The sequence below is a fragment of the Glycine max genome, chromosome 16 (assembly GCF_000004515.6).
Source record: "Glycine max cultivar Williams 82 chromosome 16, Glycine_max_v4.0, whole genome shotgun sequence".
NCBI classification, from domain to species: Eukaryota; Viridiplantae; Streptophyta; class Magnoliopsida; order Fabales; family Fabaceae; genus Glycine; species Glycine max.
In genome coordinates this window covers 3,360,145-3,373,270 of record NC_038252.2, presented here as the reverse complement: position 1 = coordinate 3,373,270, position 13,126 = coordinate 3,360,145, and the positions used below count along the sequence as shown (strand labels likewise).

At 34.8% G+C, this 13,126-nt stretch overlaps 3 protein-coding genes across 4 annotated transcripts; 1 reads left to right on the top strand and 2 right to left on the bottom strand.

Moving 5' to 3' along the window:
• The first annotated feature begins 999 nt into the window (after positions 1-999).
• LOC100306113 (uncharacterized) lies at positions 1,000-4,333 on the top strand. 2 transcript variants are annotated; one of them, XM_006598636.4, is made up of 4 exons: positions 1,000-1,341; positions 3,157-3,418; positions 3,889-3,965; positions 4,074-4,249. In XM_006598636.4, the coding sequence occupies exons 1-3, from the start codon at positions 1,153-1,155 to the stop codon at positions 3,927-3,929; spliced, it is 492 nt and encodes a 163-aa protein (XP_006598699.1). In that variant the 5' UTR covers positions 1,000-1,152; the 3' UTR covers positions 3,930-3,965; positions 4,074-4,249. The 2 variants fall into 2 exon arrangements, with proteins under 2 accessions (XP_006598699.1, NP_001237742.1); NM_001250813.2 differs by lacking the exon at positions 3,889-3,965 and having other exon boundaries at positions 1,066-1,341; positions 4,074-4,333.
• A 129-nt stretch (positions 4,334-4,462) lies between these two features.
• Positions 4,463-7,659, bottom strand: LOC100818674 (protein PNS1). The gene is made up of 3 exons (XM_003548407.5): positions 6,857-7,659; positions 5,274-6,422; positions 4,463-4,962 (listed from the first exon to the last, which is right to left on the bottom strand). Exons 1-3 carry the CDS (start codon positions 6,953-6,955, stop codon positions 4,798-4,800), a joined length of 1,413 nt encoding a protein of 470 aa, XP_003548455.1. The 5' UTR covers positions 6,956-7,659; the 3' UTR covers positions 4,463-4,797.
• A 2,204-nt stretch (positions 7,660-9,863) lies between these two features.
• Positions 9,864-12,515, bottom strand: LOC102668678 (pentatricopeptide repeat-containing protein At2g33680). Its single transcript, XM_006598895.2, has one exon. It carries the CDS (start codon positions 12,513-12,515, stop codon positions 9,864-9,866), a length of 2,652 nt encoding a protein of 883 aa, XP_006598958.2.
• Between the last annotated feature and the right edge of the window lie 611 nt (positions 12,516-13,126).

Sequence of the window (13,126 nt, the reverse complement as noted above, 5' to 3'; positions counted from 1 at the left end):
ACTCTTTCTTCGTTGTATGAACAACTTGGAATTGAAATATCGTATTCTCGTGCAGCTTCTTCCTATTTCCACTTTACTTGAGCCTTCTGTCTTTGAAATCAAATTCTCTTTTGCCGTTTGTTGAAAGAAAAAGTCATTTGAAGACAATTTAAATGATCTGTTTGAACGAATATAATTATAATGGATGATTAAATTTTTTCTTTAAATATTTAATATATTTATAAGACTAAAACTAAAGAATTAAAATAATCTCACATTGATCTATTTTGTTTGATGGTATCATTCGTAATCCTATTGCAACGCAACGTGTGAGTTCGACAAGTTACTAAAACTTGGTCGAAGCTGATGTGGGCGAGTGCAATATGGTAGGAGGATTTTCACTGAATTTCAACGAGTGCTTGTGTAATGTGTTAGTTACACAGATTGAGTATGAACTATGAAGAGTGTCTTCCGCAAGGGCATGTTGTCCCAAAGAGGGGGACATTCATATCTATAAAATATATGATTAGTTAGAGTGATTAAAAAAGAATAAAAGATCACATATTTAATTTTTAATTGATAAAAATTAATAAATTAATGATTAATATTTTTTGATAAAAAATTAACATTGGAATAATTGGTGAGGACCATTATACACCAAATAAATTAAAAAATATAAAAAAAATAATTATTTACTAAATTGAATCAAAATTTAAAAACACATAAATATTTTGTTAAAACTTCTTGATAATATGATAAGTCAATGACTATCAAAGTGAGATCATTAGTTAACATCATTACTTGATAATAATAAAGACAAAAAAAGAATATAAAGATTATAAATGTTAAAAAATTTTATTTAGATACTAAAAATAAAATTTAAGATTAAAAATATAGTTAGCTCCAAAAGAAAAATATCATTTCATACTTTTCTTGGTGATTGGGCTCCCAAGCCCAATAGTACTAATGGGTCTCGTTAAGTCCAAAAACAGAACCCGAATTGGAATTCGGACATAGAATTCGGGTGATCCGGGACCCATGGACCCGCGTCGTGAAGTACGAGAACGAGAACCCAGTAGGTGAATTGAAACGAGCGATTTGTACGAGGAAGTGGTGCTGTTGCATTGCGTGAACAAATTGAGGTGTGGTGTGCATGTTCAACATTGGGCACCGATGATGGGTTCAGCTACTGTGCAAATAGCGACGTCAAAATTTGTTCTTTGCCCGAATGCTTCAGCGGCGAAGGTTGCGAGTCCCAAGAAGAATGCCGTCATCAATTTCTCTTCCAACTTCAAAGGAAGTGTCACCAAAATCCATGCCATTCCCCCTAATGGCTCTGTCTCTATCTGCTCTTCGCGTGTGGTTAGTTCATCTTTTTCTTCTTCTTTTTTATTTTGTTTTTTTTTATTCTTATCATTTTCTTCTTGTATAAGTGTTTGTTTAGAAATTTATCCACACTGAGCTGAAAGTTGTTTCTTCTTCTTTCAGACAATATCTTAGATTCTCTAAAGTACATTGGACTGTGAGGATGCAACAATTGCAAATATATTGTGCAAAATTTATTTCTAAATATTGGTAAAATTAGAAAAATAGAAGGTTTTGTTGAAATAGAGTTCGTTTGTCCAAGTTAGTTACAATTTGTTTTTTTATCAGTCAATGTTATTGTTTGTTTTGTTAGAATGTTAGTGGGAGGGATTCGAAGAACTCACGATCTCTCCCTCCCTCCCCCCCTTCTCCTTTCAAATTAGTTAGAATTGAATGCTAGATCATAGGATTGCATACTTCCACAAGACCATGATTTTTGCTGTGAGAGTTTGAGACTGCTGTGATTGATCAGGGGATCGTTGGGGTAGAAGATCCCATTATGGCGGTCTAGTCGCCCAATTCTGAAAAATAAACCTCAATCCCACCTGCATCTTAAGACCCTGATGCCTACAACTCTTTTTGCATTCCTTCAACCCTTCCCTATTACCTGTTTGCACTCCTTGGCTGCTACCAATTGTGACTTGTGGGTAACAGTTGAGAAAGAGAGGGTGGGCGGTGGTTTGACATCTTCCTTGCTTTTGTTTCTGCTTTGATGGGGTTCTGCTTCTGGTGTGCTTTGCTGCTTGCTTGTTTGTTATTTGCTGTTGCTCATGCGATGTTTTGTTCAATGGTCAAATGATTTTTAGGCTCTATTTTGTGTCTCCAATTTTAGTGGTAATATCCAATAGTGTTAACTGTTATAAAAATATTGTCTATTATATTATGAATTGTACTTGAGTTTTCGTCTTCTTATGTATTATAGTAAGTAGGATATTAGGATCCTTGTTACAATCTCACATATTTGTTTCACTCACTCTTCCAATCTTAGGTAGGATGTCAATCTTGACTTCCTTGTATTTGTCGTAGATGGTGAGAAAATTAAATGGCATGATATATCAATTTTGCTTATTGAGGTGTATCTTTCAATAGTTTAGATACCACAAGGCTGATAAACTTTCGTATGCAATATGTATGGTAACTTGGAGTTTTGTTGAATTGAAATTGAACACTTGGTATTGACTATTGAGTATGTTACATATTACTGATTAGTTGGTGGATACATATTTTGATTGCTCAAATGTTTTATGAATGGGCTCCTAATATTCTGTTTTCCCTTGAGGACAACTGTAGTATTCAAATTGTTTTGGGATTATTTTCAATGTTTCTAGGAAAATGCAGACATCATATAATTTTTTCAGGTTGTTATAGGGGAAGTGGAGGATCTTTTCGCAAAATATTTTGCTCTTTTTGTTTTAGTGAGATCTGTCCATCCTTGTATATAGACATGTAGGACTTTTCCCCCTCAATTTTTGACAATTTGGTTATACACTCAATATATATATTGTGTGTAACTTTACTGACAAGCTGGACTTATCTCCTACAGTTTTTGTTAATTTGTCCCCTACTAAACAAAAGCCTAAATGTCTTAAGGTATTGTATATAGATAAAATTGTCTCACATCACATGCGTTTATATAAAAGCTCAGGAAGGAGTAATATAAGGGCTGGATAAATTTTCTGATGGGGGATTAAAAGGGGCTGTGTTTGTTGGATGGATATTCAACATGATTAGAGAGCTTTTTTCATACTTCCTATGCAGAAGTTTGGTCTTTGTTGAACGGGTGTCTCAGCTAACTGTTTCCTAATCTTTCAGTCTGTGTCAAGTTTAAAGGCAGATGAGAACAAGCGCAGAAGTAATCTTGAATCCCTGTTTTGTTATGATAAGGCTATTCCAGAAGAAATAATTGAGAAACCTGTTGGGTTATCTTTGGAAGAGAAAGCTATTGGTAACAATACCCGATGCACTGATTGCCAGGCCAAAGGTGCTGTGCTTTGTGCCACTTGTGCTGGTTCTGGTCTATATGTTGACTCCATAATGGAAAGCCAGGGCATAATTGTTAAAGTTCGTTGCTTAGGTATATTCTTTTTCCTGTTCTAACAACCTTTTGATATGTGCTGGCTGCAAGATCTCCTACGCCTTACTTGTGTTTAAACTGTATTTGCTGCATCTTTTTGTTATTTGGTAATGTTATTGTTGCCAATAGCTTTTTTTTGTGATTGTCACTTATGTGTAGAAGCTATTCTCTCGTGGAACTTCCTTGATTTTTTGGATGACTAATTTTAGCTTGAACTTTTTTTTATGGTTTACTTAGATGAACAACTTGAGCTTGGGCTTTTGTGAGGACTTTGAATGAAACAATTTTGAAAAATTTTAAACCTTTTTGACATGTAGAGAATTGGTATAACTTGAACTAAAACAAGATTGTATGATATGCGGTGCAAACTTGATGTAACATTCCACTAATTGCTAGATTAAAAAGGATGCATATGCACAATCATCATCATCTAACTGCATGATGCTGTGCATCTTTATTGGTGCAAACAGGGTCTGCTGCAGTTGGCTTTCTGCACCCTTTGCAGCTTTGATCCTACAGCTGCAGATTGCGGAATCATGTTTATAATGTATAAATATAGAAAATTTCATTTGCTTGTGCAGTTGTATTTTCAGCTGTAGATGACTGGGATCCTTATTGATGAATTTGCTTTTATTTGACAACTGTGCTCATGTAGGTTGCGGCGGAACAGGAAATATAATGTGTGCAGAATGTGGTGGACGAGGTCATCTGGGACCCAAATGATCAAGTCTGACTTTTTTGAAATTTGTTGTATTTGTACCTCCAGTATGTAATATTTTCGTTGATATTGATTGTAACCATTTTTATTATTATTATTATTATTTTTGTAAATCAAGGAGTCGTTATGACTGAAACCTAAGATATTTACCAAATTCTCTGCTATTCCTAATGCATGAGCTAAAGCTCACATAGCTGTCATATTTATTCTTAATTATTTCTCAAAGTATTTTCTTTGCTCACAGTGATGATAACCTGTAATACTTTTACATGAAAGTAGTTACACACAGTTGATTTATTTCTTTAAGGAAAACTTTTCATGAACTAATGTCCCTTTGATTTATAGAATAGTGTGGAGCTATTTTATGAAAGCTATTAATCTTGTGGTCATGGTTTATATATATATATATATATAACATATGGTTTTGTTGTTTCAGTTGTACACTATCAGCTATGACTATCAGTCCTAACTAAATGGAGCTGTTCATTGCATGTTGCTGTCTATATTCATGTACAAAAATAGAGAACCGGCATTATAAAGATTTAACATAATTCAAGACTACATCAAAAACTAAATCATTATATACAATGCAAAAATTGTCCTTCCAAATCCCAGGGGATAATGAAGTTAACTTGAATTACTGTTCCTTCATTATTTAGACTCAGCTCAAATTATTAGCTCTGAATATTTGCAAAGCTTGAGATCTATTAAGCTGCTCCAAGCGTATTGGAATAGTGGAATCAAACTGAGTGCTCTGTGGATTTTCTGCGTAGGCAACATAGTAAGCTGAAACACAAGCTTGTACCCATGCAATAGCCAATCGACACTGCAAAGACATTAGCACTATTGTAAGGGTCGTTTATCATAGGTAGATAAGTTAGGCAAAAAAAAGGAGAGAAATGCTAACAATACATTTTCTTTACACTTCCATCACTTGTTAAAAATTATTAGAAATTATAAAATTTTGAGAATCACTTCTATTTAACAAGTCGTGCCCATGATTTTATAGTTTCTAATAAAATTGAACTAACAGTTTGTAGTATGATAAAAGGAGTATTGCTAGCATTCCTCCAAAAGATATATAGATGAGAAATAAAGCACTTAAATTGTCAAATGCAACCAATTATTAGTAATTACCATGAAATATCCAATGAGGAAAGCATAAATGGACACTTCTGTGGCATAGCTCTTGTGCATTACAATACTCCAAATTCCACTCACCAGACTACATATTGCACCTGTTCCAACACCACTAAGGAAACAGAATGCCCCTGTGAGATCCAAGTCTATGAGTTGCTCCAATCCAACTCTAATGAACATCTCCCAAGTATCACAAGATGCCTGCACAAACCCTTTGTTATAAACTCCAACATGCACAAAACCCCACCGGTTCCCACGGACCACAAGAAGAGATGCTACCCCCATATAGCAGCTAACACAGGAAAACATGAATTCATCTGTGTCTCCTCCAACCAGACTCGTGGTTCGTGCAAAACCCCGGAAGAGCACAATGACGGGAACGAGGATGGAGCCCATGGAAACACTTCCAGTTAAGTGCTTGATTGTGTCACAAACTGCCACTCTAGTGTCCATGTCAACTCCTCCTGCAAAATGCATGTACTTGACCCTTGAAATAGTGACATACATTGCATTCTTCAGAAACTGCATAGTCCACCCTAGGCTCAGCAAGATCAAGAAGATGAAAAATTCTGCTAGTTGGGTTCTGTTTTCAATTGCTCTAGCCCCTCCAATCCCAGCCAACAGAAAACAGCAATAAAGGATTCCAATGAGGATTGAATAAAGGGTTAGCCCCTGGGTTCTGTTTGGAGGAAAAGCTACTGAAACTGACAAGATTTTTGTGGCATATTCAAATCTAGGATTGACCCAACAAAAATAGAGGGATTGAACTAATGCACAAACCAAAGCAATTACACCAACTGCCAGACTCACTGCAGTGCCAATGCACACAAACATAATTCCCATTGCACATGTTAGAAGGGGACTAAGCCAAAATACCAACCTAACCACCCTTGTGGAGTGGCTTGCAGTGATCCATTGCCATGTGAAACCAACAATTCCAGCACATGCTGTTGATGCAAGAAGTGGAGGGTACCATTTCTTGGGGTGGAAATGGTGGGTGTGAGAATCAGAGACAAGACCATATATGGTAAGGAAAGTCACCAAGGCTGCAACTAGGAACAAATGCAAGTAGAAGAGAATCTTGAAGACCCTTCTTGCTGTTTGAGCCGCCACTGTTGTTGTGTTAGGAAAGCTTGAAACTTGTGCCTGCACAAGAAATTAACCAAGTTGGCCCTTATGTTTTTTTCAACCAAAAGCTATGTAACAAATCCAGTGCCTATAAGCTGTAAGAGAGAAAGGTTTCTATATCACAATTGATCAAACAAGCAACAAGGCAGACTCAACAGTAGTATAAGAAAATGGATGTGTCTGCAGCAGATAAGCTTGTAGGGGAAGGAACATTGAAAGAAGAAGAATGAAGCAAAAGGAAGTTAAGAGTTAAATATAACATAATGAACAGAGGAACAAAGGAGTTATAAGGTTGGTTGAGTGGTTGAGAAATGAGAGAATGAGGAAAAGGTCACAGGTTTGATCCCTCTAACTAACAAAAACTAACAAACTAACAATTAACATTTGCCGATAAAAAAAACCAAAGGAACAAAGAAGAGAGAGAGAGAGAGAGAGAGAGAGAGAGAGAAAACCTTGATGGGGACCGAGAATGAAAGCCTTTGCTGTGGAACTTGTGGTGGGATTTGGATGATCTGTGGAGGTGGTGTGGTGGTATCAGAGTTGTTCAACATGGCCAATGACTATGCTATTGATCTATTTGAGATGCATTCACAATTTTCAATCTCCTCACAAAGAGTTTCTTATGATTTTCTTTCACTTTCTTGGCCCAGATGGAAAACTCTTCAAATCTTGTCTAAGAAACCATACAATATTAATATTACTCAAGTCTTGTTGCTCTCTAATCGAAGTCAATATTCACAATTTCACACCACACTTGCTACACAAGCAACTGACTCAGTCCTCGTTTTTCTCTCAATTCATTTTTTTTCTTCTTTCTTTTTAGTGCAGCATGTTCAAATACTTCTGAATGGAGTAGTAGTGGGGTAGTGCAGATTTTGTGTTTCGGTTGGTCACTGGTGTGTGATTGATGACGTGGCATGGTGATGTGGACTCCAGGTACATGGTGACGTGCTGAAATACAATAGGGTTTTTTTTTTTCTTTCTGGAATCAATATATTCTCAAAGTCATAAGACTAATATTTGAAGTATAGAGATTACATAAGTCAAATTTTTCTCTCCCAATAAATTCTTCTCTCTTGCGGTTATGATCCACGTTACCATGTGGTAACTCATAAGAAAAAAAGAAGAATATGAAGAAAATGACTTTTTTTTTAAAGGTGTTCGTTTGTTCAGTTCAACTACTAGTCCAACCAATTTTCACTTCTTCTCCCATGTCTATATATATATATTTGAGAAATGGTCGATATATAGAATTTAATAATGAGTTATGAGTGGTCAAAATATCAATGAATATTAATTTCTTGTTCAAACGAAAGTAGTGTGATACTTCTCATTGAGAAGAAAAAAAGTTATAAAATATCAAAGCGATCTTATCCAAAAATATACATTTCAAAGCTTGCATTTGGTTTGTTTGACTTTGAATTGTACAGTTTTTAAGTTTTGCCAAATTGAATCGAGGTTGCTTTAAAATCTAGTCAAAAGCTTTGCTTTGTTGTTCAATGCGCAAATATATTGGAATACATTTTATTTATTCTCCACTAAATAATGGACCATCCTTTTTTCCTGTCGATAAATTTGATTTAAGCATTCCATGAATAAGGAAAAATAGGCGAAGGAACTTGATTATGCAGATAGTTTTAGGTATGTATATTTTATTATATCATTTTTTTCTCTAGTGGGGGTAGGAGGTGAAAATTAGATACTTGTGTGGGGATGATGACAAATAATATTACTTTCTAATCATGATTATTGTCCAACCATGTGAGATTTGGCAGAGAACCTAGAAGGGATAAACTATTCTAATAAATTATAGGGTTATGTCTAGAAGTTGAGGTAATAGGCAAATCTTATATTCGAGTTATACTTTAATCTAACTCATCATTATATTTCATTCTTCTAATTTTTTAACTACAAAAATGATAATTGGAGTTTTATAATGAAGTAATTTTAATATCTCACTCTAAAATAATACATTCAATCTCCATGGCAATAATTTTTTTAAAAATTCTTTTGACAATAAAAAAGATTGCATTCTCTTTTAAAAGTTTCAATTATTGAGATTCAAATAAAAAAGTAAAAAATGATTTCATATTTTAAAATTTGTTCAAATAAGCTATGAATGAAAGAAAATAAATTAATTTGATATGTATGCATAACTGAATTACTTTTTTATTTTAAAAAAACAGATAAGCTTTTGTTTTCATTTTCATGAAAAGATTCTCAATTTCTCACTGCTTTATTTTTTTGTCCCCACGCATTCTTTACGTATGAAAAATCAAAGGGAACGGAATTTAGATAATTTTTCAAAAGAGTGAGATAAAAAAAATGAGAAATGTTAATGAGATATATTCTTTTAAAAAAATAATCTTAAAATCATTACTCAATTGAAATTTGGGAACTAGGATATGGTATTGGTATTGATTTTGGAGTTGAAATTATGATAAAGAAGTTAAAGATCTTTCGTGTGAATAATCAGGAAAGTTTATTGAACAATCATTGGATTGGATTAAGCAAATTGTAAAGAAAGAGTCTGAGAAGGGGAAAACTTATGACAATATTTTGACTTTCTTTTGAAGTGATGTGGAAATTCTGTCATACTCGCCTTTTATTGAACAATATCGCAAAAAACAAACTGTAAGCAAATCCATAACTATCACCAATTGAGCTGAGAGCGAATCATCATCAATTCAAATTTGAGAGAACAATGAAATCAATCTAAGACAAAAGCCAGTTGTTTTAATATATTTCCCCTTTATTCTCTTTTATTTGCTATGACTTGTTTTGTTACCAAGAACGATTAGATTCCCGTTGAATAAAGCTTACGTTTCTTCTCTGGTTTGGTTTTCCAATAAAGAATTGTCCTTTTCCTTTTGAAAGAGACAGAGACATTAAAACTAACTCAAATCTGCCTAAATATACAGCACCCTTGTTTATTCACCTAGAGAAACCAAAAAAGACTTGAAAGATAATCAAATAGGCATTTTACTTTTTCCAGGAGTTATTGCATAGTTGTTCAGTCTGATTATAATTATAAAAAAAAATTATTCTTAAAGAATTGTCATTTTAATTTTTCAATATAACAATAATTACTTTTTTTTACTTATACGTCTTGTAATATTAATGGTAGAAAGCAAAATCTATAAATGATTTAATGATGATATAACCTCAATTTTGTAAAACTACTACTTTTTTTTATCTATTTATTATTTTTCTTTGTCCGTATAAAATAAGCTAGAACAATAATTATTTTGAAATGGAAGGAGTAACTTTTTACAAAGTGGGTTATTAGATGGCTAATAGATTTTTTTGCGTAAACCCAGTGTACTAATAATATATGAATAATCACTTACCGTTTACAAATTTTGAATTAAATTGATTTTGAAGTAATTTGATTTATATTTGGATGTTTTGTTATAAAAACAAGTTAATAGTAAAAATCACTATAAAGGCTCAGTAATTTTAACCTCCTGCCAACTGAATCCAACTACTACCAGGTTGCTTAGCAACACTCCCTTCTACCATTTTGTTTCTCAACTCTATGCAATTAATCCACATTGATTGTGATGCATAAATGTTAGATAGTAGAACATAGGTTGAGGGTTCATTCAGTTCTATATCAGCAAGGATGTTTGATATTCTGTCTTGCATTTCAGCATTCTCATGTTTAGAGCAAGCACCTAGGAAGGTCTTCCACAGAAGAGATTTTGACTGAAATGGAGCTTCCTTTATCAAAGCCTCTGCTTCCTCCAATTTTGCTGCTCGACCTAGAAGATCGACCATGCAGGCGTAATGGTTTATAGTTACTTCACTGTTGTATTTACTTCTCATGTACCGAAAATATTCGCAACCTTCCTCCACCAGTCCAGCATGGCTACATGCAGCTAAAACCCCAGTGAAGGTGACACCATCAGGTTCCAATCCAGCTTCTTTAGCTTTGTTGAACAGGTCAATAGCTTCTCTACCAAGCCCATGATAAGCATATCCATATATCATAGCCGTCCACGTTACTAAATTATGGTCACTGATAGTATTGAAAAACTTGCAGGCATCTTTAATGTTTCCACATTTACAATACATGTCTGTGATGGAAGAAGCCACGTGAAGATCAACCTCAAGGCCAACTTTGATAACCCAGGAATGGAAACATTTGCCTATGTCCAATGCTGCTAAGCCAGAAGCAGCTGAAATACAGCTGGATAAAATAGACTCATCAACCTGAAAAATGTGAGCCGTTTGGAACTCTGCAAAATGCTTAAGTGCTTCTTCATGATAACCAGTTTGGACCCATGCTGTTAACATGACACTCCAAGAGACAAGATCTTTCTCTTTCATGGACAAGAAGACCTGTAAAGCATTCAAAGTTTCGTGTTTAAATACTGCATACATGTTAATCAGGGCACTTCCAACAAAAGGATGATGTTCAAATCCTACTTTGATGATGTAAGATTGGGCTTGTTTTCCTACATCAAGTGCCTTTATTTCTGCACAAGCCTGGATAACACTAATTAATGTGAACTGACTGGGTTTTGAATATCGAAGCATATCACGGAAGATCCCCAGTGCTTCTACGAAGTGCCCTGATTCACCATATCCAGATATGATAGTAGTCCAGGAAAACTCATTTTGTATCGGCATCCTTTCTAAAATTAATTTTGCATCATCAATAGCTCTACATCTAACATACATTTCAAGAAGAGCATTTTCTACGCCCAATCTACAGTCATCTTCCAAAGGATTTTTAATCATGTAAGAATGAAATGATCTTCCTTCTTTAAGCATAAAAAGGTTCCCACAAGCCCGCAGAGCATAACTGATTGAAGAACTTCTTTGTGCAATACCAACTTCCCTCATCCCACAAAACAGCTCTAAAGCTTTCAAATCATCTGAATTGAAAATTAAACTGTTGATCATGACATTTACGCATATTTCATTCTTATTGCAAATGTCAAGAAAACATTTATAAGCATCAGATATCATCCCCAAATTTCCATACATGTTGATAAAGGCACTGCCAAGATATGAATCCATCTTAAAGCCAAGTTTGATCACACCACAGTGAATTTGAATACCAGAAAGCTCTGTCTCCATATTTGAGCACAAACTGACAACAGTAGCGAAAGTAAATGGATCCGGTTTATTACCTTCACCAAGAAAATCAACATATAATGCAAGTCCTTCCTTAGATTTTCCAATATGATTAAACCCGGCAAGTAAAGCACATATTGCCACATTATCCTTCTCATCAAGAATTTGAAAAACTTTTCGAGCATCATCTAAAAATTGCAGTTTAACATAGCAGTCAATAAGAGCCCCACCCACAACAACATCATTTTCAATCCCAATCTTCACAGTCTGGCCATGAACAGACCTTCCAAGTTCAACATCCAACACATCAGCACAGAGTTTAACAATGATTGTATAAGTAAAGTGATTCCGCGACACAACCGAGTGCCCCATCTCACGAAACAACTTGAGAGAACCCTTCACATCAGACTCCTCCACGTAAGCATTCAGCAAAGTATTCCACAATGCCTCACACCTTTCACCAAAACAAACCCCATCAAAAACCTTCCTCGAATTCTCAATATCCCCACAATCAGCATACATGTGAAGAATCGAAGCACTGCAAAAGCTATGTGAATCAAAACCACTTTTGAGTATCAACCCATGAATGACCTTTCCCATCACAGGATCACACATGACCCTGCAAGACTTGAGTACCACAGAGAAACCAAACTCGTTGGGGCACATCCCGGACCGACACAAGCCACGAAACAAACTCAGACCCATTTCATGTTTCCCGACGTGGACATAACAAGAGATCAAGCTGGTCCAAGAGACCAAACTCGGTTGAGGAATTTCATCAAACAGTTTATGTGCATTCTGAACTTGTCCAATGTCCCCATAAAATCTAATCATATTGTTTTGTACAAAGACATCCTTGTCAAGGGCAGTTTTAACGAAAAGAGAGTGAAGAGCTGTGCCAAAGTTGAGGTCTTTGTGGTCCCTCAGGTGCTGCAAGAGGGAGACACAGTCTTGGAAGCAAAACCCTCTATTGTTTTGGAGTTGTGGTGATGCTTTTGAATGGAATTGTTGTGTTCTTGTCAGCATTGGTTTGTTGAGCAATTGGGTTCTGAAAAATAAAGAGAGCCTGGTGGGGACACGTTTGGTTTGGAGAAACATTTTTTGAGAATTTGTTCAGTTATCTATCTTTCCAAATTGCACATTTTTGTGAACAAATTTTGATTTTGTGAACTGACTCAACTGTGATGTGAAAACATGAAGACAAGGTGGTTGACACTATTTTTTTTTTACTACATTCGTTCCATTCCATGTCTTAAACCAATTCTTGCAAAAGGGAAACTTGTCATGGAAAAATTTCTGTGAGTGTTTGAAGATTTGGTTGCGAGGAATCCACATTCTAGTTATGAAAAATGGCGGGTTTCACAATGTTCTATTTAATTTTTCCATCTTATAATTGTATTTTCAGTTTCCACACTATAATTTACCTTCAACTTTAATTGTGAGATTCATGTGCTTAACTATAATTTTTAAAATTATTTAGTATCTGATAAAATGTAATTATGTCGGATAAATTAATTAAATCAAGCTATTAACTTTTACTTCAACCTTAAGCAATTTACACTGCAAAAACAAGTTCATAACCGACTAAGTAGAAGATTGGAGAAGGTTTGAAAAGTTGATTTCAAAGATTGCGGCAC